Source organism: Malaclemys terrapin, chromosome 4, assembly GCF_027887155.1.
Source record: "Malaclemys terrapin pileata isolate rMalTer1 chromosome 4, rMalTer1.hap1, whole genome shotgun sequence".
NCBI lineage: Eukaryota > Metazoa > Chordata > Testudines > Emydidae > Malaclemys > Malaclemys terrapin.
Window position 1 is genome coordinate 27,272,305 of NC_071508.1, and position 23,724 is coordinate 27,296,028.

Consider the following 23,724-nt stretch of genomic DNA (forward strand, 5'->3'; position numbering starts at 1 on the left):
AAAGAGCTGCCTACCTAGGGCTTTGCACCTTCTGACATTGCACGGCAGTTCGTAAGGGTGCTGGCAGTAGAACAGCTGAGGGAGATGTCTTGGTTTATACATCTGTTTGTGGTGTTTCCTCTTTGATGCTGGCTATAAATGCCCAGGGAGTGGGGTGTCATCCTGGAGTCTTAATGAGCGCAGTGACTCATCCGCCTTTTCGTTACAGAGGTTAGACTCAAAGGGCAAGTCCTCAATGGGATTCCTCCCTGAGGAACCCCAAACAGTGAAGCCATGATTCATGCCTCAAGTATCACCGTAGCAATAGCTCTAGATGTGGTATCAGCAGTGTCCATTGCAAAGTGAAAAGAAATCTTAGCTACCAGTTTGCCTTCATCAGTGAGGGCTTGGAATTGGACCCTGTCCACTGATGGAGTGTCTTCAAACTCCAAGAATTTGGAGTAATTTGTAAAATCGTGCTTTGCTAACAGGACCTGGTTGTTAGCAATTCTCAGCCTTTTTCAGGGTAGGGGTGCAAGATGCAGAAGTATGCCATACCGCCCTGGTTGGTTCCATGATGGCCTCATTTACTGGGAGGCCCACCTGACTGGGGCCAGTGGGCTGCAAGATGTCCATGAGCTTATACTGCATATCATGGATCTCCTGGAGTGGAATCTGGAGTTCAATTGCCACACTCTGCAAGAGTTCTTGGTATTGCCTGTGGTTTTCAGGCAGGGATGCTGAGGATGGAGCAATTGCCTCATCAGGCAAAGACGATGACATCTGTCAGAACCGGTTGATCCAGCTCCATTTCCTCCTTCCACGTGCTCTGATGGAGCCAGCTGGCATTGACTAGGAGGAGAGGGCCGGCAGGATTCACGCATAGATCTGGAGTGTCTCTAGCATAGGGATCCCATGGATCCCAACAGGGCCAGTATGAAGTGTCAACTGGTTGGGGGGGGAATCTCAATGCAGTGGATACCATCGGTTCCCTAGGTGGTCACGTCTGGGCATAGGATGGGTCCAAGATCTCCTGCTGTCTGTCTGAGCCAACCCCCTACATGGAAGCGATGGCTTGTCTGGACATCAGAATCAACCAATGAGAAGGTAAATTCTGGCTCTGTTGGCCGTACTGGTGGATGAATGTTTCAATTCATCTATGGAATAGAGGACTAGTCCCTTCTCCTCAAGGGTTGTTTCTTCTTTCTTCTTCTGTTGTTGAGGTGTCCCTCAGGAGAACCAGAAAGGAGAGGAAACAGAGGACAAGGTAAGGTGAAAATATCCTCAAAAGAGGTAAAAGTTTCAGTCCCTCCCAGAACACGAGGTATCCCAGTGTTTGGGACTGATGGTGCTCAGCGGATCCTTCTGGGAACAAGTCAGTACAGTTGAAGAGGAGTCTATCCTAGAGCTCCCAGTCTGTGCTGGCAGGTGCCGATCCTTTGGCTTTCAAGTTGTCAGCCAGAGCCAATACCGATAAGACTTTTCTACTTCACACCTTACCCTCGTGGTCAGGAGGTTTAAGCAGAGCTGAGTCTTTAGGATCAACACGAGGACTCACCTGACTCTGTCCAAGTCAGGGAGGGATCCTTCTTTTAGAAGCAAATGTGGAAAAGGATCTATGAAAGTGCCCCTAACTCTCCTAAGAGGCCTGAGGCAATGATTACTCTGACTTAACAGCCATGGCCTCTGCTTCGGAGCTCATGCTCAGAGGGGCACTGCCTGCAGACCGAGGCCTATGTACCAGAGGGTTCACCTGCCAGGCTCTGACTGGGTCTCATGACTTTCTCCATGAGGTACTTCCTCAGTTGAAACCCTTGTCGCCTCTCAGGTTTGGGGAGGGCAGCAGAGGCAGATGCTGCACTTAGCGGAGATGTGAGCCTCGCCAAGACACTAAAGGCAGCACTAGCCATCATCGCTGACTGAGATGGGGCAGGGGCAAGAGACATTTCTTAAATCCCAGGACTCTAGACATGGTCCTTCAGAGGGGAGTGAAAAGAAATTGAGAGGGGAGGCCCCAAGGCAGGAGCAGAGCGCAGGGGGACCAAACTACGCTAATTAAAAGACTGAAAACACTAAAAACTATACACTATGATATTTACAGGTACGAAAACAGTGCAAAGGTGGCTCTGGACATAGGATTCCGACTCAGGCTGGGCAACAGTAAGAATAAACAGGTTGGTCTGCACCTCTCCTTATACCATTGATAACTGAGCACAAAGAACACCAGGGCCCAAAAACGGACCAACAGACACTACTTGCAAATTCTCCAGTCTTGGGCATGTATGGAATACACATAGGGACCACACTCATGGCTCCTGCTAGCCAAGTGGATTTAGAGTCAGAAGAGGTTTATGTCTAATCTCAGTAGCTATAGAGAGCTTCACTCGAGGGAGAGGGGGGAGAATATCATTGCCAGAGAAATGACAAGCTGTCTCACTTCTACCTCATTAGTGTAGCATCACAGCTCATACAGTGCCATCAAGTCTGGGGCAGGTTATGTAACCTGGATGGATCTTCAGGCTATGTGCTTCAATACCAATTGCATTGTTGTCACATTGCCATGAAGGGCAAAAACAGGAATTTTACCAGTCGCTTCCATAAGGACAGTTTCAATGGAGTTCTCTCTGTTGCAGTATTTTCTGCTGAAAGGAACTAGGGGAACAGATGTAGACAAAACTGCTTCTGTCACCAAACAGGCAGTGGGGTCCTTCTTGGCCAGAGAACCAGGAGTACTTGTTAAGCAGTAACGTGGTGTTGTTTTTTTTTTTAAATGGCCCAACTTATTTCAGAGGGTGACATAATGGAAAGAGAGCACACCAGACAAAATTAGCCCTATTTGTGCATGTCCCAGACTATTATGCCATTAACTGTGCCTCTTTGTTAAATCAGAGAGAGAATAGTATCTGATTGTAAGTCTTGCAACCTCTCTGAACACCAGTTTAAGAAAATCTATTCTCCAGTGCACCCAATTGCTTTAAAGCAACAATGGAATGCACAGTTGGACTCTAAGTCAATCCCCAATTCACTTACTTTTCTGGCAGGAGCTGCGGTGAAGGAGTTATGTTCTGGTGGTGGTACTTGCTCAGTGACGCTAGTCCTGGGTTCATGACTAGAATGGTTGGCAAAGGACTCTTTCTTTCTCTCTACAATTTTAGAGAAGGGGAGGAAAAACAAGGTGTTTGAATGTTGCATTTATAAACCACTTTCCCTTTACCACTGTGATGTGCAAATAAGCAGACCCAGAGCCTGTGTAATAACAGAACATTCTAGTTCCCCACACTCAGAATAAAGGGAAGCATCCCTAAGTCTACTCATTGAACAAAAGGTATTTCTGCCCAGTCCTAAAACACCTCTGCACTAAGTGGTTAAAGCTGAAGCATGGTTTTACAGAGCCATCTATTTCACACCCAGCAGGTAAACTGCCCCTTCTTTCCTGAGAGCGTTTGAGGCCAGATAACAGGCTTCCTTCATTAGATTTCCTTTAACTGATCATTCTTGCCAGACATATGGGTTTGAGAACTAAAGTATTTCTGCAATGCCGAAATATACGGACATTTCTGTGTACAGCTGGGACTAGCTGATCACTCTGGAGATAGTCAAGAATAAACTAACCCAAAACAGCCAGATCCTGTGGCTACCTAGTTACTCCATTCTACAAGCTCAAGCTTCCACCATTAAGGCTTTTTGATTTCTAGTCAAGACAGATGCCTCTACCCCTACAATATAGCATTCGGTTCCAAACACCTTGTTACCTAAGAACATGGGAGGCACACATCGTAGGCTGGGGAAGGCTATGCCTCCCCAAACAGCCCTGCGTGGCCTCACCCACTCTGCGGCTGGGACTTGGGGCAGGCTAGGCGGGCGCTGGGGCTGTGCCACCTGGAGCTTCAGGGCTGGGGGTGCTGGGCCTGCAGCGCCCAGGTGGGGGCTGCCAGCGCTGGGGCCGCCCACCTGGCACAGTTTGTCTTGCACTTGTTTTATCTTTCAGTAGCAGTTTGAAGCAGACTAGTACACAAAGATACAATGCAGCACTTTTTGTGCACTGCTGTTTGCTCCTCAGGGACTGGGGAACTTCTCAGTTTCACTTGGCTGCCTTCACTCACTTTGAGCAAATCAGAAAGCTGAGCAGAGAGAGGGATCTAAACTCCTGTAAGAGTTGTAAGAAATAAGGCCAAGACAAAAAACTCTGGGCTCTTTTGCCTTCTCAAGTTTTCATACCAGAGTCAGCAATTAAAACACATCTGTGTTTTACATATGGGAAAGCTACTTTACACCAAGAGTTGCCAAAACAGGTCTGCTCTGACTTCAGTTTAACTTCAATTCCATGTTTGTATAAGGTTCATCCATACTGTTTCTGAAGCTGATACACTATGACACACCACTTCCTGCAGCAAAACCACTCCTTATAGGCAGGCTTGGAAGGATTGATTACATTTTTTTAAAATCGGTAAATGTCAGTAAACATCGATTTCACTGTACACACTAACAACAAATTTTTCCCTCAATAATCAAAATTTACAGATAGGCAAAGCTAAGAAAAATGCTGCTTGGGAACTTACTAGTTTGATTTAAGGCTATTTACTGTACTTTGTATATTTTGACATGCAATGTTAACAAATTTGCTTTAATGGCTATAAAGCTTTAATTTTTTGAATCTTAATGTCTGTCATTAAGTAATTGTCTGATCCCCCCATAATTTCCCACAGCTGAAAATTTAATTTGAAAATAAAAAATGTGAATACCTCATAATTGTGAAACTGTGAAAATTTAAAATGGATAAAAATAAAAAAATACTTAAAAACAGATATTATCCCTCAAAATTATAAAAAAAATAAGTCATTCTGCCAAGCTTACTTGTTGGTATTTAATTTAAGCCCCTGCTTTGCTTGCAAGACCTGAGATTACAAGACAAAGTTGCTGCTTATTAAAACTCTATTTTAAATAGAAGAGCAACTACACATGGACTAAAATCCATATGACATTTATTTTATTTACATACCAAAAGACTTAATTTTAAAAAACGTTTAATCTTGGTCATTAACATACATAGACAAAGATTTTTTTTTTAAACTGCCAGTTCTGCCAAGATCAGCCTAGATGCTTCGGTCCCTTTAACTCATCATCCATCTTCAAGTTTGTTCAATCAGAGCCCAAGTGATAGTTCTTTTGCTGCCAGACAGAAGCCAGGCTGTGCTTCCATAGCTGTTTGACAGTTTTGTAATGCTCACTGGAGTAAAGATTTATTGATTAGCACACTAAGGAAATAGACCAAGTAAGGTGCAGTTATAACCCATAGCCACACTAACTTTTGATCAATATTCTTCTTCCTTATCTAGTGAAAAAAACTGCAAATATATTGATAAACTAAGTACCATTATCATCCAACGAAATGCTGTTTTGTAGCTTTCTAAAGTCATTGTTTAGAACAACTGGGATCCTAACAGTCTTACATCTATAGAACACTAGGGTGGAGACTCGTTTTCTGTTTTTATTCTGGGGATGAAAGCTAAACAGTGTCACAGGAATCTGTGGTCAGCCCCTCTTTGCAGAGATATGGGTAAATCAGGAAGCCGAGACCTAAATATGGTCACTTGAACAACATGTGCACCACACACCCCCTGACTAGGTTCCTAACTGAAGCCACAGAGACGTTATGAAGAAACCAGGAGCTTGGAACTCCAGCAGTTAGCAGCAGCACCTAAAGCCTGAGAGTACATTATGTACTTAGTGAATCCATTATTTTTCAACAGACTGAAACCTTTATACACCAAGATCAGAAAAAGCTTTCCCTGCTCCCATGTGGTGATGGAGTATTTAAATGTAACAGGAAATAAGTTTCCATTTCCTACGGTTTATTTTTCCTGAAAACACATTTTTAGTCCTTTATCTAGAACAACAGCAAGTGGCTTTTACTGAGCGGCATTAAAATAAGTTAACTAGAAGACCAACTTCTAGACACATCTTCATTCAGTTCATTATATTCAAGGTACAATAGGAGTACTATTTTCTCCACACATTGAACTGGTTACTCAAAACCTCTCATTCACCAAAATTTTTACCTTTAAGGGGGAACATAAGCAAGTAAGGCTGGAAACTAACGAGAGCCCCGTGTTATTCTCAAACATGAAATAACCACGAAATAAAACAAAAAGCGATGTATAAAATGAAAAAAAAAAAAATCAAAAGCTTCTAATCAGCCAGGAGAGAGTCAGTAGCCAATGGCAGCACCCATGAGCACAAATGGTGAGCTAACCGGATCAATTCCACCAGACAAAGTGCACTCAGCCAATGGCAGGTCCCGTACAGGTCACATGCGTGCTGAGCAGGTGGGGGTCAGCAGGAGGATTTGACGGCTGTACAAAGAGTGTGGAGGGAAAGGGGATGGAGGAGGGGGTGAGGGGTGTGCGAGGAGGCAGGGGTGATCAAACAAAAACACAAAATTCCCCAAAAAAAAATGAAAAAAAAAAAAAAAATCTAACAACAAAGTTTCACGGGTGTCTAACGACTGCCCATCCCAAAGTTAGCGTTGTCTAGTGGGGAAGGCCATTCAAAAATTTAAAGCATTTTAACATTTAAGCTGAGGAAAAGGCACCGTTTATATAAGACCTACATAACATTTTGTGTTGTCCTGATGCAGAGCTGATGGAGAACATAAATTAAAACCTACCCCCAGATCTTTACTGACACTTATGCTGATCTATGAGCCAGTAAACAAAAAGGAAAATGTCCTGTTTGCATTCAGTGCTTGAAACAACAACGCTGGTTTGAAACATTTGGCAAGATGAAAGTTTTCATCCCTCTAAAAGGGTCTTGCAAAGTTGTATTAAATGAAAGGATGGGGCAAGGACTATTACATTTGCTTTCTAGCAATTCTAATTTTGGGTATTGAGATCAAATTCTAATTTCTCACCTAAGAAGTATTCATCTGTTTTAAAATAAATTTAGGGTCAATAAAGTCAGGTCTTCCATTTTTTAAAAGATGTCTCACTATACAGTTATCCACCATATGCTATACCAGTCCATGTGATTTACTTAGCAGCTCATCTCATCTGAAGAAACATTTTTAAAATGCATTTAGCCTTGGAAAAAACAGTGAGTGGGACTCCCTAGCTGAGGCCTCATATCTTAATTAACTAACTAAAATCTCAGGTGTTGCATTATGCATTACCTGCCTCCTTTTCAGCATCTGATTCTGAAGCCTCATCCTCTTCGGCCTCCTCCTCTTCCTCAGAGCTGGAACTGCTCGATTCCTTGTTCTCCTCTTCTGGTTCCCGGGACTTCAGAGTGTCTTCTTCATAAAGAATCTTCTCTTTGCTGAGACAAATAGGAGTTTTTAAGATGTGCCAACAGGGGGGAAAATCAGCTATTTGTGACCTTTACTCTTAAGGAACCTGCAGATAAGTCACTACATCTAGAACAGGTAAGCACACAAGTATCTCTTACACACTTCTGCTCCCCAGTATTTCCTACCCAGTACATTTGCTATTGGTGAAATTCCCGATCCTGCATTCCCCATGTTGGCAGGGGCAGCTCCCCACTCACCCTGGGGAGATGTGGACTAGAGTGCCTTATGTTACTCCAGGGCAATCCCTCTAGCTGTACTAAAAGGTTTCAAATGAGATCATCAAGTCCTCAGCCAGAGGCTGGAGATAGCTACACAGGGAAGACAGGAGTATGGGAGACTGTAGAAAAGACAAAAGCTACACCAGCTATTTTGTGGGTCTTACTTTTTGAAGAGTCCACTTTGCAGTTTGCCATTCATGTCAGCTTCAATTAGCTTGTTTCTCGTCTCCTTCTCACTGCGCAGCTGTCAAAAGGTGGAAGAAGAAGGGGAAGGTCATGTTTGAACAGGCATCAGCAGCACGAGCAGCTCGTTATCAGTCTGAAGTCATCCCAAACCTCATTTTGAGGAAGTAGCAGGTGTTTTTCCTTGTTAAGTGCTTTGTCGTTGCTCAATTTGACAGGCAAATACACATCTATAAGCGCACCGCATCATGGCCAGGAATAGCTATAACAGCATAAGGTAGATACCAGGTACATTGTTACACTCAAGTGTTATTTCATGGGAATTCCATGGAAATCAGCAACAGTGCTGACGGAGGGGAGTCCCCTTTGACCCTAAGGGTCAGATACTTGCCCCAGATGTACTGCCCTGTTCTTTCAAGCACATGCACAGAATTGGGGTGGGGGAGAGGGGAGGTTGTCATCAAGTGTCAATTCCTGCAGTGATGGAAGTGTTTTGGCCAACTGGTTCAGGAAATCTCGTCACCAGTGATTCCACTGGGGATGGATAAACCAGCAGCAGCATGGTAATAGTCAGGGTAACTCCCAGGAGCTATAAGCATGTTTTTAGGTAGAGCAGAAAGAGACTAATTCTAGCACTGTTGTGCATTTTGAGGATCATTCTGAGCCTGAAAATCCCACTAAAAAACCCTCAGCCTGGCACTCATGTTCTTCAAGTGAACGTATCCTGGAATCCCAAAATTGTAAACACTGCAGTGCAGGGTTTATAGGATTGGAAAACATTGCGGGACCCCAGGATTGGATGCCTTAAGCTAACAGAATACTCAAGGCAGTGCTATAAGGGGAGGTTGACTGGGGTAGCTAGGTCTGTTCAGCAGAGAACTTCTCCCCTCCTTCGCTTCTTCTCCACACTGCCCAAGGTAAGTTACAAGTTCTTCCTCTGCTGATAGAGGCCCAGAATCCCTCTGGACAGGTAAGAAGCAGAAACATAGTCGCATCTTTGAATGCACAAAAACTAACAGACATAGGCTCAGGGAAGCCTTTCATGACTTGAAATAAGGAGCTTCTCCTATGAGCTTTGAGTGCCTCATTTAGCCTAAGGTTAGGTGAGAATACAGAAGACAGCCCACCATTTTTCCTGGTCCTGCCTGAAAGAAATATGGCCAGATTCATTAAGAAATTTGTGTATGGCCAGCTCATACATGCTATAGCAATTTTTTATGCTATATGCAAGAGAATTTGTAGGTGTAGTTTGATTTTTTTTTTTTTTTTTTAATTAGGAGTGCAGTTTTCTGCATTAGGCTGGTTCACACTTCCTGGGAAAAAGCCTAAAGAACCCTGTTTACATATTAGTTTATCAATTCCCCTAATTTGCTGAGAAGTTGGGATGCAATGGGGGACTGCTGGGCCACTGTGTTGCAGCCAGAATTCTGAGTTCTACCTCTCTCACTGCCCTATTGCTCAAAGCTGTAAGTACTGGTATCACCACGTTTTTATAGCGAACGTTTTCTCTCTAGCAACACCGCTTTAATTCCACTGTGTTAAATCCAGCCAGATGCAGTGGTTTTTTTTTTTGGTTTTTTTTTTGCTTGCTTGGATCTTGGTGACATCAATGAATAAGTGGCAAGTCTGAGATGGACTAGGAAGGAGTGCAACTCCAGGCCAATGCTGCAATACGAGGGTCAATTTTCCTTTGATCAAGACCCACCGTTTTTGCTATCAGCTTGCTACCCACACCACCTTCACCAAAGGCTTCCACCACATCACAAGATGACACATTATTTAGTGTGGGTTTGAAATTACTAAACTTCTCCCAATGTTGGGGTTCACATAGTTATAATTACTTCTCCCTCCCTCAGTCTTGCTCTTCTAAAAGACAATACAGGAACAAATATACCAGTTCAGAATAAAGCAGGACACAGTGTTTGAATCACCTTCCTTTACGTGAAGTTATAGTAACCATAAGCCTTCCTTAGTTGCTATGTAAGTACCTCCCAGAAACAAGAGATTTAGGGACAATGGTAAATCTAAAGATTAACTGTACAGCTACATTCAATATCTAGAATTCCAGATGTTGATAAATCATTGACCCTCTTGCTACAGCTGAGGTGCTAGCAAACGGGTTCTGGAACTTTAAGTATGCCATTACGTTTAATGTCTCCTAATTATCTAAAAAATATGCCTCAACTGAGACATCATATATATGTTAGATTATCCATGCAGAGATAGCTACTTAGAAAGCAAGAAAGAGATCAGCCAAAAACTCACCACATTCTGTTTTTTCTGCAGCATCTCCAAGTGCTCAACCAGTCCCTCATCAGCCACATCAAATGGTGTCTGGCCCTGATGACATGGGCAATTAGAAAACAGAGGCACCATCCAAGCTTCATTAATACATCAGAAGTGTTCTTTACCAGTGGATAAAAGAACTGAACTCCCTGCCGCAGTACGCATTCAGGAGATCCCCACCTTCAGAGACCTGCTTGGACCTCCAACTGCCAGCTGACATATGGAATGGGATGGCAGAGAAGACAGCCCTCGTGTCATTCTGACATAGTCACTTAATTCCTAGACTAGGACTGGCCAAAAGCAGAGGCTGCAGTTTTATAATGCAACCCATGGCCAGACTCACCTTTGTTACAAGTGCAGCTCAGAGAGAATGAGATCCCATGCTCCAACTCAGCAGCAGGAGCTATTGCATTTGGGTCACGTGCTCTCCAAAAATTGCACATCTACATTAAGGATGAGGGTGACCTCAACCTGCCCTATTCATTAGTGCACCCTTCTAAGCTCCTGGCAATTTGCCAATGCAGCCATCAACAGGACAAAGTTGAGGGGTCTCTGTCCTGAACTGTTACTCAAATATAAAATAACTAGGAAGGCCACTTTGGGATGTAATGAAAGAGACCTCCAACACCGTCATTTTAATTAAAATACTCAGCCACCTTATTAATCACATTAATAATGAAACCTGATGGCTGTTGATTAAATGAAGACTGACAGGCCACAGCTCCTGGCCAGGGAATTTACAACCCATACTCAGATCACTAAAGATATTATGATCCACTTAACTTTCAAAGGGATTGTTTGCAGAGCAATAAGACAGTAGAACCTTGCTAATTTGCAGCAGTTACTGAGACAATCATTGAGGATTACAGAATTTTGCAAATTAGGTCCCAATCCGGCAAAGAGAATTGTGGTGGCAGGGGTCTGTCCATGTGGTTCTCTTTGCCAGATCAGGCCTTAGATGAATGATCATACAAACAAAAATAAACAGAATGAATCACAAGTGTAATTTTTCAAATCAATTTCCACTGCAAGCAGATGTTACTCTATTCCTCATTTATACAAGGAGGAAAATGCCACACTCAGCCAGACACTTTAAAAAAATAATTTGTTCTCTCAGCTGCCTAAGCCTCCTGCCTGGATTCATTCACTGATGTCGCTCTAGCAGGTATAATCTCAATCCACTGCCAAAGAAGTGGCCATGATATCACAGCACTGAATCAATTCAGGCAGGAAGCCATTTAGACAGGTAAAAACAGTTTTATACACATCAGAGTTCAGAAATAACAGGAAAGGAGAACAGGATGGGAGTTTCATGGGGGACAAGTACATTTTAAAACATTAACAGTATGTGGCTCTGAAGTTAATACTTCAGCAGCAAAAAAAAAATAGTTACACTGTCTCTCTGCTTCCCACCCTCACAACTAGAGAATTCTGCAGGTGCCCCCAGCTTGACCAAGATGTTCAGAGTGAACGGAAAGGATTTAAAACCTTCAGCATCCAATCGGTTATCTCCAAAAAGCTACAGGCTTTCAGTCACAGCTACATGTCCACAATTAAAGCTTTCCCGTTAAAATCTCTGGCTTTACCACCACCAAGTTTTTTGTACCTGGCTTATTTCCCATGCAAATAAGACTGATTTTTGGTCACTTAAGTTGTCAAGACTGTATTAAATCAGGACAGAAGATACCCTGCACTCCCTTCCCTTACGTTCTTGAGCCTCAAGACTCACTAACCTTTTTCCACAAGACAAGGGAGGGTAGCAGTCTCAGAAACAGGAAGTCTTTAAATTCTGTGTTTCCAAATACGTTTCAATTTATACAGGGTAATTAGAGCTGGTGCAACTTACCAGATGGCTGGGCTGAGCAATGGGCAAAAGAGGTTTGTGTGCATTTCTCTATAAAAAAAATCACACTTCAGCTCTGACCTAACAGGGACCAGGGCTCTTCTAGGTAAAGACTGTTTCAGCAGAGCAGAGCAGTGCAATCCTTGCTTCCAGACAGTCACTAGAACTCTGAAGTTGCATCAATAGTTTAACACTCACTTACCAGCTTGTTCCTGATGTCCATGTCACAGAGCGCTTCAGCCAAGATAGTGCAAGCTTCTTTCACTCCCCAGTGTGCAGCAGCATGGAGTGGAGTCCAGCCATCATTGTCCTGGACATTCAAATTAAACCCAGCTTGGATCAAGAGCCTAAGGAAAGAAAAAAAGAGAATGAATCCCCATGGTAAACATTAGGCCATTTGTATTTTTATGTTTATTTGCAAATAAGAACATAAGAATGGCTGTACTGCGTCAGACCATCCCTCCAAGCCCAATATCCTGTCTTCCGACAGTGGCTGGTGCCAGATGATTCAGAGGGAATGGACAGAACAGGGTAATTTTCAGTGATCCACACCCTGTCATCCAGTCCCAGCTTCTGGCAGTCAGATGTTTAGGGACACCCAGAGCATGGGGTTGCGTCCCTGACCATCTTGGCGAATAGTATTAATGGACATATCCTCCATGGACATGTCGAATTCTTTTTTTAACCCAATTATATTTTTGGCCTTCATAGCATCCCCTGGCAACAAGTTCCACAGGTTGACAGTGTGTTGGATGAAGAACTTCCTTATCTTTGTTTTAACCCTGCTGCCGATTAATTTACTGGGTGACCCATGGCCCGTGTGTTATGTGAAGGGGTAAATAACATTTCCCTATTCACTTTCTCCACACCACTCACCATTTTACAGACCTCTATCATCCCTGGGTCTCTTTTTTAAGATAAAAAGCCTCAGGCAATGCAGGGAGACTGGGGGAAAATTTTTAATCTCTCCTCATAGCCTTTCTTGTTTCATACCTCTAATCATTTTTGTTGCCTCTCTCTGTACCTTTTCCAATTCTAATATATCTTTTTTGAGATGGGGCGACCAGAACTGCAAGCAATATCCAAGGTGTGGGTGTACCATGGATTTATACAGAGGCAATATGATTTTTTCTATCTTATTATCGAGCCCGTTCCTAATGGTTCTTAACATTCTATCAGAACCCATCGTTTTGTATGTATAGTTGGGATTATATTTTTCCAACATGCATTATTGTGCACTTAACATTGAATTTCATCTGCCATTTTGTAGCCCAGTGACCCAGTTTTGTGACATCCCTTTGTAACTCTTCAGTCAGCTTTGGACTCGACTACCTTGAGTAATTTAGTAATCTCTCTCGGGCACATTACTGTCATAATATGAAAGACAGTCAAAAGGCAAACAACAAAAGTCAATTTATACTTCCCCAGCCCACAACAGGACCCTCTTACCCAGGATATACCTGAATGGAAAAACATGACTTGTAGCCTGTCCTGAAGGGCAAAGAGACTTTGGTAGAACCAAAAGGGGAAGACCTTGTCTATTAATCTGGGGTCTACTAGCCACATCATTCCAGATGATTGCAGCTGGTAGGACAGTGCACAGGGAGACTCATGGTTGCCATAACAAGCCATGCAAAACCTTACAGATTAGAAGTCCCAACATCCTGAATTGCACCTAGTGCACAAAAGAGAAGTAGTATAATCTGTGCATGAGCCACTACGTGAACAGTTTAAGGAGGAAAATCTTGGAAGGACTACACACAAAATTGGCCTTGAAACAAAAGCATATTTTGGCAATGCAGGGAGACTGGGGGAAACTGGGAGGCTTGGGAGAGGTCCAGCCACTGTGCATCACTACCCCAGTACCTCTAAGAAGAAGCCTGCATTTGGAAGGGAAGGCCAGATGGGATCTCTGCAGTGTGAAGATGTTTGGCAGAGAAGGAGCCAAACGAAGACCCAATAAGTTTTGGGTAGAGAAGTCCCAGTAATGGCTTCTAAGAAAAAGCTGGTTGCCCTTCACTACAGTCTAGAGATGAGTCTAGTGCTGGTTCTGCCAAAGAGCACAACTGAAATTCCCCAGACTGACAGGCCAGTGGGGGCAGGACTACCAGAGAGGGATTGGAGCAAGGATTTCACTGCCTGTGACTGACAGCTAATGAACAAGACAACCCACAAATCAGCCTTACAAGACATGCATCTTAATAGACTGGGATCTGTGCAGTAAAAGCAAATCCTGGTGCAAGCCAGACACTTTGGGAACACCTCCACCATGTATACCATTGTCTGACTTTCCCCCTCACCTGTCTATCTGATCATTGCAGATGCCATGAAACACTGGCACCCAGTCAAGACCTTTATGTGAAGGTTTTTGAAAAACAGGTGTCCATAGTTGAGATCCTAAGGGACTGTCAAGAGTGCCAAAGTGACTGAGAAGCACAAGACCTACTGCCTTTTAACAACACTAAGCACCCACCAGCCTAAACATTTAGGGAGGTCACAGCAGGGCTCTACGCATTGAGACGCTTGCCACTGTTCTTTGATTATTTGTATTTTGGGGATTCCACCATCACCTTCAAGAATACCCACATCACCACACCAACCTTCCCGAAGGCAGAGGTGCACTGGACAGAGAATGAGCACCCGTGTGCCATTCCAAACTGCCACCACTGATCAGAGGCAGAGCATGCTGCCTTTATAGCACTGTCATTCGAGGCAGCATTGGGATTTTGACATTTCTGCTGCTTTTAAACTGCTGTGTTACAGTGCTAACTAACTATAGTATTGTTAAATGGCTCACATAGCAGTTTCCTTGTGAAAGCTCAGCTCAGCTGAAACATGTGCTTTTCGATCAGGTGCTGACTTTTTAAGCTAATTTTCCAGCTGGAGAAAGTGGGGAAACAAGGCTGTTAAGAGACTTGCTCAAGGTCAAGGAGCAATTCAGTGTCTCATCAAGAGGTTTGCTAGCTCCTGGCTCTCTGCCCTTGGTGTAAGTCACTAGAGTTTAGATTTGAGCTCAAAGGTGGTCATAAAATATCGAAGGGTAAGAGCCCAGATTAGCTCAGTTTTATTTTCTGAAATAGCTAGAAGCGAGGGGAAGTTCTCCACAAGAGGTATAAGCACCATTCGCAACAGTGACTATTGGAAAGTGTGGCCACCTCATTACTGGACTGTGTGCAAAACACTGCTAAGGACAGACATGACAAGGCACCATTATTTTTTACAGTGGTTGAGCCCAAGGGGCCCGATCAGGGCCCCATTGTGTCATTAGGCGCTATACAAAGAACAAAGACAGTCCCTGCCTCAAAGAGCTTACAATCCAAGTATAAGACAAGAGCCAACAGGTGCATATGGATGGTGGAGCACAAGGAAACACTGAGATGGTTATGAAGAGCTGGATAAAACCAGCAGTCTGAGCACACCAACTGCCTAACCACAACTGAGTGTCTTGTAGTCATCACACTGGAGGAGAGTTTTCAGGGGGGATGTGAGCCTGGACAATGGAGCAGCCTTGTGGGAGATTACAAGGTGCTCCTCCATAGCACAAGAGGTGGCATGGGACAAAGCACACAGGTGAATGTTGGAAAACGCCTTGCTGGAGAAAACCTCACTAAGTTCCACTTGCCCAAGTACATTACTAGGCTGCCCAGGGGTTGCTTCTTTTACACTCACAGGCCTATCAGAGGAACCACTCAGCTTCAGCTCAGCAGCAGTCCAAGTGGAACCTCTCCATTACAGAAACTGCAAGCAGCACTAAGGGCTTGTCTACACTGCCAAGTTGTCGACAAAACTTTCGTCTTTCACGGGTACTTAAAAAAGTCTCCACCTCCCCTCCCCCCCGGAAAGACAAAAGTTTTGCCGCGACAAGTGGCAGTGTGAACGCGGCTCCTGCCGACAAAGCGAATGCCACTCACGGGGCTGGAAGTATTTTGTTGGCAAAAGTGCTGACAAACAGCGTTTACACACACCGACGTTTAGCAACAAGGCTGTGTCAACACAGCCTTGTCACTAAAAGCTGCGTGGTGTAGACAAGTCCTAAGTGGAATGTGGGTGTTAAGAGAGGACTGGCTAGTGTTTTTTTCCCTAGGCTGACAAGTTCAAACAACAATTTTGCATGACTAATTTAACTTATTTAGCATATCTATAGGAAAGAGTGTGACAGGGGCTTAAGTTATGGGGCACCAATAGTTACATGCAAAAAGCAGTAAAACTTAATCTCACATAACTGGTACATCACTGTACCATTGACTGGCAGTCATTGGTTTCCTGCAAATAATTAGTTACACTTCAACCCAGAGTTTCCAGGCAAAACACATTTTGGTACAGAGACTGCAATCACTTTTACACTGCAATAACATTTAACCTGCAACTCCCAACCCTGCATAGTCAAGAATTAAGCTACATTATATTACCATATATATTACATTATATTACCTACAGAAGTGCTACATTATATTACCGTCTATACTTGTTCATAAGCCGAACATTTTTGGTAAAAGAGTGACACATTGAAGAGCGGGGGTCGTCTTATAAACGGGCCTACACCAAAATTTGATGATTTTAAACTCTATGGAATCATTGAATTGAATATCTAATACATTGTCGTTTTGTTTACCTGGAACGTCTGCAGGCATGGAGCCCCTCAGCTCCTTGTAGCCGTGGTTCACCGTTCTCAGCCAATGGGAACTGTGGGAAGTGGTGCACCACTTCCTGCAGCTCCCAATGGCTGGGAACGGCGAACCATGGCCACAGGGAGCTGAGGGGCTCTGTGCCTGCAGATGCTCCAGGTAAACAAAACGTCGTAACCCGCCAGCAGCTTACCCTCATTGGCCGGGAGCCAAAGTTTGCCAACCCCTGAAATATAGAGTTGGCTTATGAAAGGATCATACAGTTTTTGCTATTTTTACCTAACCATCTTGGGGGGGTCGGCTTATAAACAAATGGGCTAATGAAGGAGTACATACGGTACTTTGTATTACTATAGCGCCTAGAAGCCTCAGTCATGGACTAGGATCCCACTGTGCTAGGCGCATAAAAAACAGAGCAAGACGACAGTCCCTGCCTTGGAGAGCATACAATCTACATGTGGATGGATGCAGACAGACGGCAAAGTACAAGGAAGCCATGAGACAGTGTTGTCTAAATATACAAGACAGAGACAGGGTGGGGGATGGGGTAGAACACACCAACAAAGTCAACAATGTGATGGTGGCAAATGTCACATAGTTCCATATTTTTTCTTCTTCTTTTGGGTGGGTTTACTTGGGGGGGGGGGGGGATCAGCTACATGGAACGAAGGGAGGGTGAGGGTAGGAGGAGCAGGTGAAGAGACTGAATTAGAGGGAGTGGGAAGGTTGGAGTAAACAGCCAATCAGCACAGGGCAGAGGACATCTGAAAACATTTGATGAGAATGTCCCCAGATCCCTGCTGTGGTTGCTTCTGCGCCTACAGGCTGGAGTCTGGTTGGCTCCTCTCCGCAATTCTCCCCTAAGGTCATATGGCAAGGGGAAGGAGAGGCACACGCCTTATTTCAATTTCAGGCTAAGAAATACCCCGAGGCACCCAGCGCTTTGGATGGGCATCTTTTGGGGTGCATATGTTTATAAACGGAACAGCTGAGATTGAAAGGCAGTTGGGTGCCTAACAAACTCCACCCTCAACTACAGCACTAGGAGCGCCCCATTCCACAACAGAACCGAATGCAAGGCATTGACCGATGTAAAGGAGTCATTACCTCATGACTTCAGAGTAGCCCTTGGCTGCAGCTACATGCAGAGCAGTAGCACCTGATCGAGGTTGCTTTATATCCTCAAGCTTCCCACTGTTTAGCCACTGCCGTGCATCCTGCAGCATCTGTTGCTCTTCCTCTTTCCTTGCCAAGTCCAGGTCCACCCCTGTGGGAGCAGATCGCAGATGGAAAAACAAAATCAAACCAAAACTCACCTGTACTTGTGTGTCAATTTAAAATGGAATAATTTTAACAAAATTTTTGGCCATTTTGCAAGCTCACTAATAGCATTTCCTAGGATGTAGGAGAACTCTTGAACCACCCTCAATAGAAATAAATTCACTGAGATTCATAATACTTAAAATTGAGAGGCTCATTCACAAGCCAGCCCACAATTAATTACTAGGTAAAGCATGAATTGTTATAGGTGCAAGAATTGAGTCCTCAAAAATGCAGACCTAGCTTGAAAAAAGTCAAGCACAGCCTAAAGAACAGACTAACAAACTGAATTAAACATGAATATACATTTAACCTATTGTGTACAGCTGATGAGATGCACCTCAGACACCTCTTGCAAGGTTAAAATACCCAAAAAACTATTGATAAATGAGCTTATTAACAGTACATTCCTGCATGCCCAAAACTCACTGAAGTCAATGTGTTGTATTGCAAAGAAACAAGTGATGCATTTAAGTGACCACAGAAATGCGAGCATGCATGTTGGTGTGCGCCCACATGGAAGGGAACAAGATTCATCACATTCCTATAATAATGGAGTCACTGATCCTGCCCCAAAGATCACTTAGGAACAAAACAGCCAACACAACGTCTAAGTTGCATATGTGGGTTAAGGCTGGAGTCATTCCAGTACACAAACTACTCCAGCACCAACATCATTAGTAAGCTATGCAACAACGAAGCAGAGTTAAATGGCTCTCGTTTCCAAGGGAATGCAGTAAAACTCAGAAAAGGCTACATTTTCCGTAGAAACTCCTGGCAAACCTTCTAGGCAGGCTTTCAAGTTTCTTCCTAAGCAAGGCTTGAAAATTCCAGTCTCCCAGATGCCAATATCAAGTAGGAAACGGTCTCTGAGCATAAGGGCTCAGTTCCATTAATTACTACAGACTTTAAACTTCCATTTTTAAAAGTTAAGGCTCTAACCCTTATAGCAGCAGAGAATACCTTCCAAAAAGGAAGGACTACAATGGTGCCTTCCCAAGTCTGCAGATAAGCCAGGTTAGTATGTTTATTGCTGTTTAAAACTTCGCCATCTTACACTGGTGCAAGCTTCCACTGGAGACGTGCGGAACATGTTTAGCCACACCAGCGCAAAGATAGCCAGTCTAGTCAGTGCCTTGTAGAGGGAACACTTAGGCCTTGTGTGCCCGAGGAGGTTATACATCATCATTAGGGCCCTACCAAATTCACAGTCCATTCTGGTCACTTTCACGGCCAGAGGGTTTTAAAATTGGTCAATTTCACGATTTCAGATGTTTACATCTGAAATTTCATGGTTTTGTAACCCTGAGGGTCCCGCCCAAAATGGAATCATGGAGGGGATTGCAAAGTTGTTGTAGTGGGGTCCCAAGATTGCCACCTTCACTTCTGTGCTGGGTTCAGAGCTGGGCTTTGAAGGCAGCACCCTCCCAACTTCCTGCAGTTAGAGGAGATTCCCAGAGGTGGAGGTGAGTAGGATCTCCCCCATGCTGCTGGGAGCACCCCAGGCAGGGGCTCCTAGCTGCTAGTCCATGCCAGGGACAGATTAAGGCAGGGGCCCCTGGCCAATTTGTGGGCCCCCAGGAAAAACAGGTGCCACAGCCCTGGCAGAAGCCCCTACCAGGTCGCCCTGACCCCCGGCAGGAGCAGCAGGGGAAGAAGCCCCGAGCCCGGGTGCCATGAACTCCAGCTGCAGCCGTGGGGCTGAAGCCTCGAGCCCGGGCAGCCCTGAGCCCCAGCTGGAGCGGGGGTGGGGGAGAGAGAGGGTGGAAGCCCAGAGACCACGCTGCCCTGGCTGGAGCTGCTGAGGCGGGAAGGCAGGTGGGGGAGGTGGAAACCCCGAGCCCACACTACCCCGCCTGGAGTGGCAGAGGAAGCCCCCAGCCCGGGCTGCCCCGAGCCCTGGCTGAAGCTGCAGGGCTGAAGCCCAGAGCCCGGGCTGCCCCAGCTGCAGCCACTGGGAGCAAAAGCCCCAGCCCAGCCGAAGCCGCTAGGGGAGGAAGACCCGAGCTTGGCGCCTGGTGCTGTGGGTGGAGCCGCTGGGGTGTGGGGGAACGGAAGCCCAGAGCCCAGCTCCTGGGCTGCTGCAGTGCAGAAGTGAGGGCAGACCACTCATTTCTGAGCCGCCTCTGGAGGTGGGTCTGATCTCCCCACCAAGAGCGGCCATGCAATGGAAGGACAACTCCTGACCCTCCCCAGTGCAGCCAGAATAGCAGCTAGGAACCCGGGGTGCCCAGCAGCAGGGGAGATCAGATTTCACAGGGAAGGGCTGATTTCATCGTCCATGACACGATTTTCACGGCCTTGAAATTGGTAGGGCCCTAATCATCGTAACTAGCACCAATGCTTTTCATTGTTGTAAACAGCAACTTGCACCAGTGCAGCTTACCTTGGTTTGAATCTGGCACAAACCGCTCAGACATAAGACACTTTTTAAAACAGTGTAGCTGCTAAAAAAAACCCAGTATAGACAAGACCTTTGTGGTTCCCAGTGGAGAAAAATATCAAATGCAAATCCAAGTTGCAAAAGTTTTTCTTGTTAGAAATAACATGATGGCAATATTATAACAGACCTCAGTGAAGTTAGGACTTCACAGATACCAACTGGCTGGATAAATATCAATTAGCTGGTTTAAAAAAAAAAAATCTTTTATTCAAATTGGATTTGTATTTAAATATATTTTTCTTTTTAAAAATAAACATAATATAAGTTGTCATTATTTCAACTTCAATTTTAAGGCCTAAATTATTAAAATAATTTTTAAAGAAAAAATAGTCAAACAGTACTATTGCTGCCAAAGTTTTAAATAAAGTCAAACCACTGGTGCAGAGAAGGGCGACTAAGATGATCAGAGGAATGGAAAACCTGTCGTATGAAAAGAGATTAGAGGAGCTTGGGTTGTTTAGTCTGACAAAGCGAAGGCTGAGGGGGGATATGATTGCTATCTTTAAATATATCAGAGGGGTTAATACAAGGGAGGGAGAGGAATTATTCCAGTTTAGTACTAATGTGGACACGAGAACGAATGGATACAAACTGGCCGGGGGGAAGTTTAGGCTTGAAATTAGACGAAGGTTTCTGACCATCAGAGGGGTGAAATATTGGAACGGCCTTCCGAGGGAAACGGTGGGGGCGACGGACCTGTCTGGTTTTAAGATTAAGTTGGATAAGTTTATGGAGGGAATGGTTTAATGATAAAACATAGTAGCCAAGGAAAACCAAGCAATGGTACATGAACAGCATAATGGCCAACAAGGGTCAGGCTAGAGACTCTTGCCTATATGCTCGGGGTATTACTGATCGCCATATTTGGGGTCGGGAAGGAATTTTCCTCCAGGGTAGATTGGCTGAGCCTCTGGAGGTTTTTCGCCTTCCTCCGCAGCATGGGGCAGGGATCACTAGCAGGAGGGTCTCAGCCGATTGAAGTCACTAAAACACAGGATTGGGGACTTCAACGGTAGAGTCCAGGGAAGGGTCTTGCGGCCTGCAGCATGCAGGGGGTCAGACCAGATGATCATAATGGTCCCTTCTGACCTTAATGTCTATGAGTCTATGAGTCTATGAGTCACTGAACTTGAAGTCACTGGCTAAGCACCTACAGCCAGAGTTTGTCCAAGTGCTAAACCAGCTTTTTACAAGAGTAGCCTCGTCTGCACGTACAGAGAATATTTTCATCATTTCAGTTTATTCAACTAGTTCAGTTCAATGACTAATTCATTCAGAGTTGAGAAACCAATTGGGAGTTGAAAAAGCAGGAAAAATACCCCTTTCAATCAATGGATAAAAATCATGAGAGAGGATGGTATTTACTATTTCTAAAATCTTGCAGGACATGGTGACCAGACACAATCAGTTCGATTCATTAACAACGGATAGTACTTCTGTTTAATAAATCAGCATTAAATGCAAAACATGTTATGGGAAACTTACTTTTTTCCTATGTATCCAGAACTTTAAGGTATTTTAATAAAGACAATTTTAAAATGTTGTTGGTGCATTTAATTGAATTCCAATCTCCATCCAAATGCAGCTTGACAAATCACGAGTAAAAAATAATCTAGTAAAGAAAGGAGTCACCATTTTCTAGCAAAAAATGTTAAGAATCTGAATAAATGTAAGCTTTATAATTGCTTAAATGTGTATAAATAATATAGTGTATCATCCTGGTTAGTAAAAAGTACCAAATTTAGCATAAAGGCTATTTTAATTGCAAATCAACATGTTCTAATGGCTATCAACCAATGAGAATCAACCTTTGATTAGAAAAGTAACTCAAAAGTACAAGTCCAACACAAGATTAAAACAAATAATTTAAATCAAAATTTTGTGGCTGATGATTTTAAATCAGTGATTTAAGTCACTGATTTAAATCAATCCACTCTGGATATCAGAGACTTGAATTTAACTTCATCTGAGAGTAAAGAGATCCTGTATGAGGCATTATCATTTTCAACCATTTGGTATTTTGCCTTCTTTGCACAAGCCCTTTTACAGAGGATGCAGAATGGAAATGAAGTATTAGTAATTTGTGAACTAGATCACAGCGTGTTTTGTACAATTATTTTAATGCCAGGCCATCAAAGTAAAATTGTTCTGCTACTCCTTGGGCCAGATTTCAGTTTCATCAAGACATCTAGTACATCCAGTTTCCTTATAAAGCCCCTAGAAGGCCCAAAGGAAGCATGTTCAAGTACACAGCTGGCTTACCTTGTTTCTTTACTTGTTCCAGAAGCAGGTCCTTCATGGCTGCTTCCTCTGCAAGGTCAGATGGGACTTCACCTTCACTGTTCACAGCAGCCACGTTGGCTCCATGGCTGAGCAAGTATCTATACAGATTAGACCCATACTGATGTATCAGACTGTTACCAGAATTGAAATTCAGATATGACTGAACAGCAGAAGAGTATCTGGTTTTCTGATACAAGTGAGGTCCCAAATGAGACTGCTCTGTAAGCCTCTCAATTGAGAGTTTAGAACTCCTGCTGCTCCTCCATAGCAGCCCATGCAGACAGTTGATATACTCCCATTCCTATACAGCCAGTTAAAATGCCTCGATTTCATGTACGAACATGGTCATGCTTGCGCTTTTAAAGGAGTTTTGAAGTAACAAAAAACCAAACAAGACTGATCTTCATTATGTTCTTCCACTTCCCTTTTTATAAGTGAATCAAAAGTTCATACAAGAGCAGGCAATTCCTCCTTCAGCCTGCATGTCATTAAAGAATGTGACAGACTAGCAACGTTCTCGGTTAAAGGTCTGACAGGTTAGGGAGGGAGTGGTAGGAAAAATATTGTTTCCTTATATTCATCCCCTTTCAGAAAAGCTTATTTGAAATTTCCAAAGCTTATCTAGCATTGAAAGCTTCTCCAGAGGAGGAAGCCTAAAGTGAACACAATGTAAAGGCAAGTTTTGTACAGTATCTGGAAGCTTCTCTATGCTCTGGATTTAGACATGAAAAACACAGTAGCTGTTTCCCAAACTCTGCACATCCACTAAGCTTATTAGCTCCATGATATCTTTGATTGGGTTTTAGGATGTGCAGAAATTACATTGATATTTGATGCCAAGTTTGTCATTTTATACTTGACCTTTCCCCTAAATGTCCTCTATCAAAAATGTTACACCTCTTTGTCAAAATTTTCTTCCTCACCCAAGTTAAACCCACAAAAAACACCTTCATTAACCCTTTGCCCCTGGAAATTAGCATTCCCCGCCACTCACCATCAGTGCAATGGTGCAGAGTCTGCCTGGGCCACTCAGGCAAAAGGCCACCCCATGAGAAGACAGGAGTAATTGAACTGTAGTGGACATTTCTTGGGTTAGGACAGTGCATGGAGCGGAAATTGAAGAAAAAAATTGCTAATTTCTCTTTGCCTTGAGTATGAGCCAGTCTGCTTTTCAGAAGCACAACTCAACCAAATGAGAA

The 23,724-nt window shown here is 43.9% G+C and overlaps 1 protein-coding gene across 6 annotated transcripts in view; it reads right to left on the bottom strand.

Moving 5' to 3' along the window:
* Positions 1–23,724, bottom strand: part of PPP1R12B (protein phosphatase 1 regulatory subunit 12B) — a 158,097-nt gene that overhangs the window by 99,461 nt on the left and 34,912 nt on the right. For all 6 annotated transcript variants that reach the window (XM_054025622.1, XM_054025620.1, XM_054025619.1 and 3 more), the window contains exons 3-9: positions 22,505–22,623; positions 17,587–17,746; positions 12,057–12,201; positions 9,991–10,065; positions 7,707–7,786; positions 7,148–7,293; positions 3,010–3,122 (exon numbers count right to left, since the gene is read on the bottom strand). In XM_054025622.1, the coding sequence (XP_053881597.1) occupies positions 3,010–3,122; positions 7,148–7,293; positions 7,707–7,786; positions 9,991–10,065; positions 12,057–12,201; positions 17,587–17,746; positions 22,505–22,623 (838 nt within the window). The remainder of the gene's footprint in view (positions 1–3,009; positions 3,123–7,147; positions 7,294–7,706; positions 7,787–9,990; positions 10,066–12,056; positions 12,202–17,586; positions 17,747–22,504; positions 22,624–23,724) is intronic.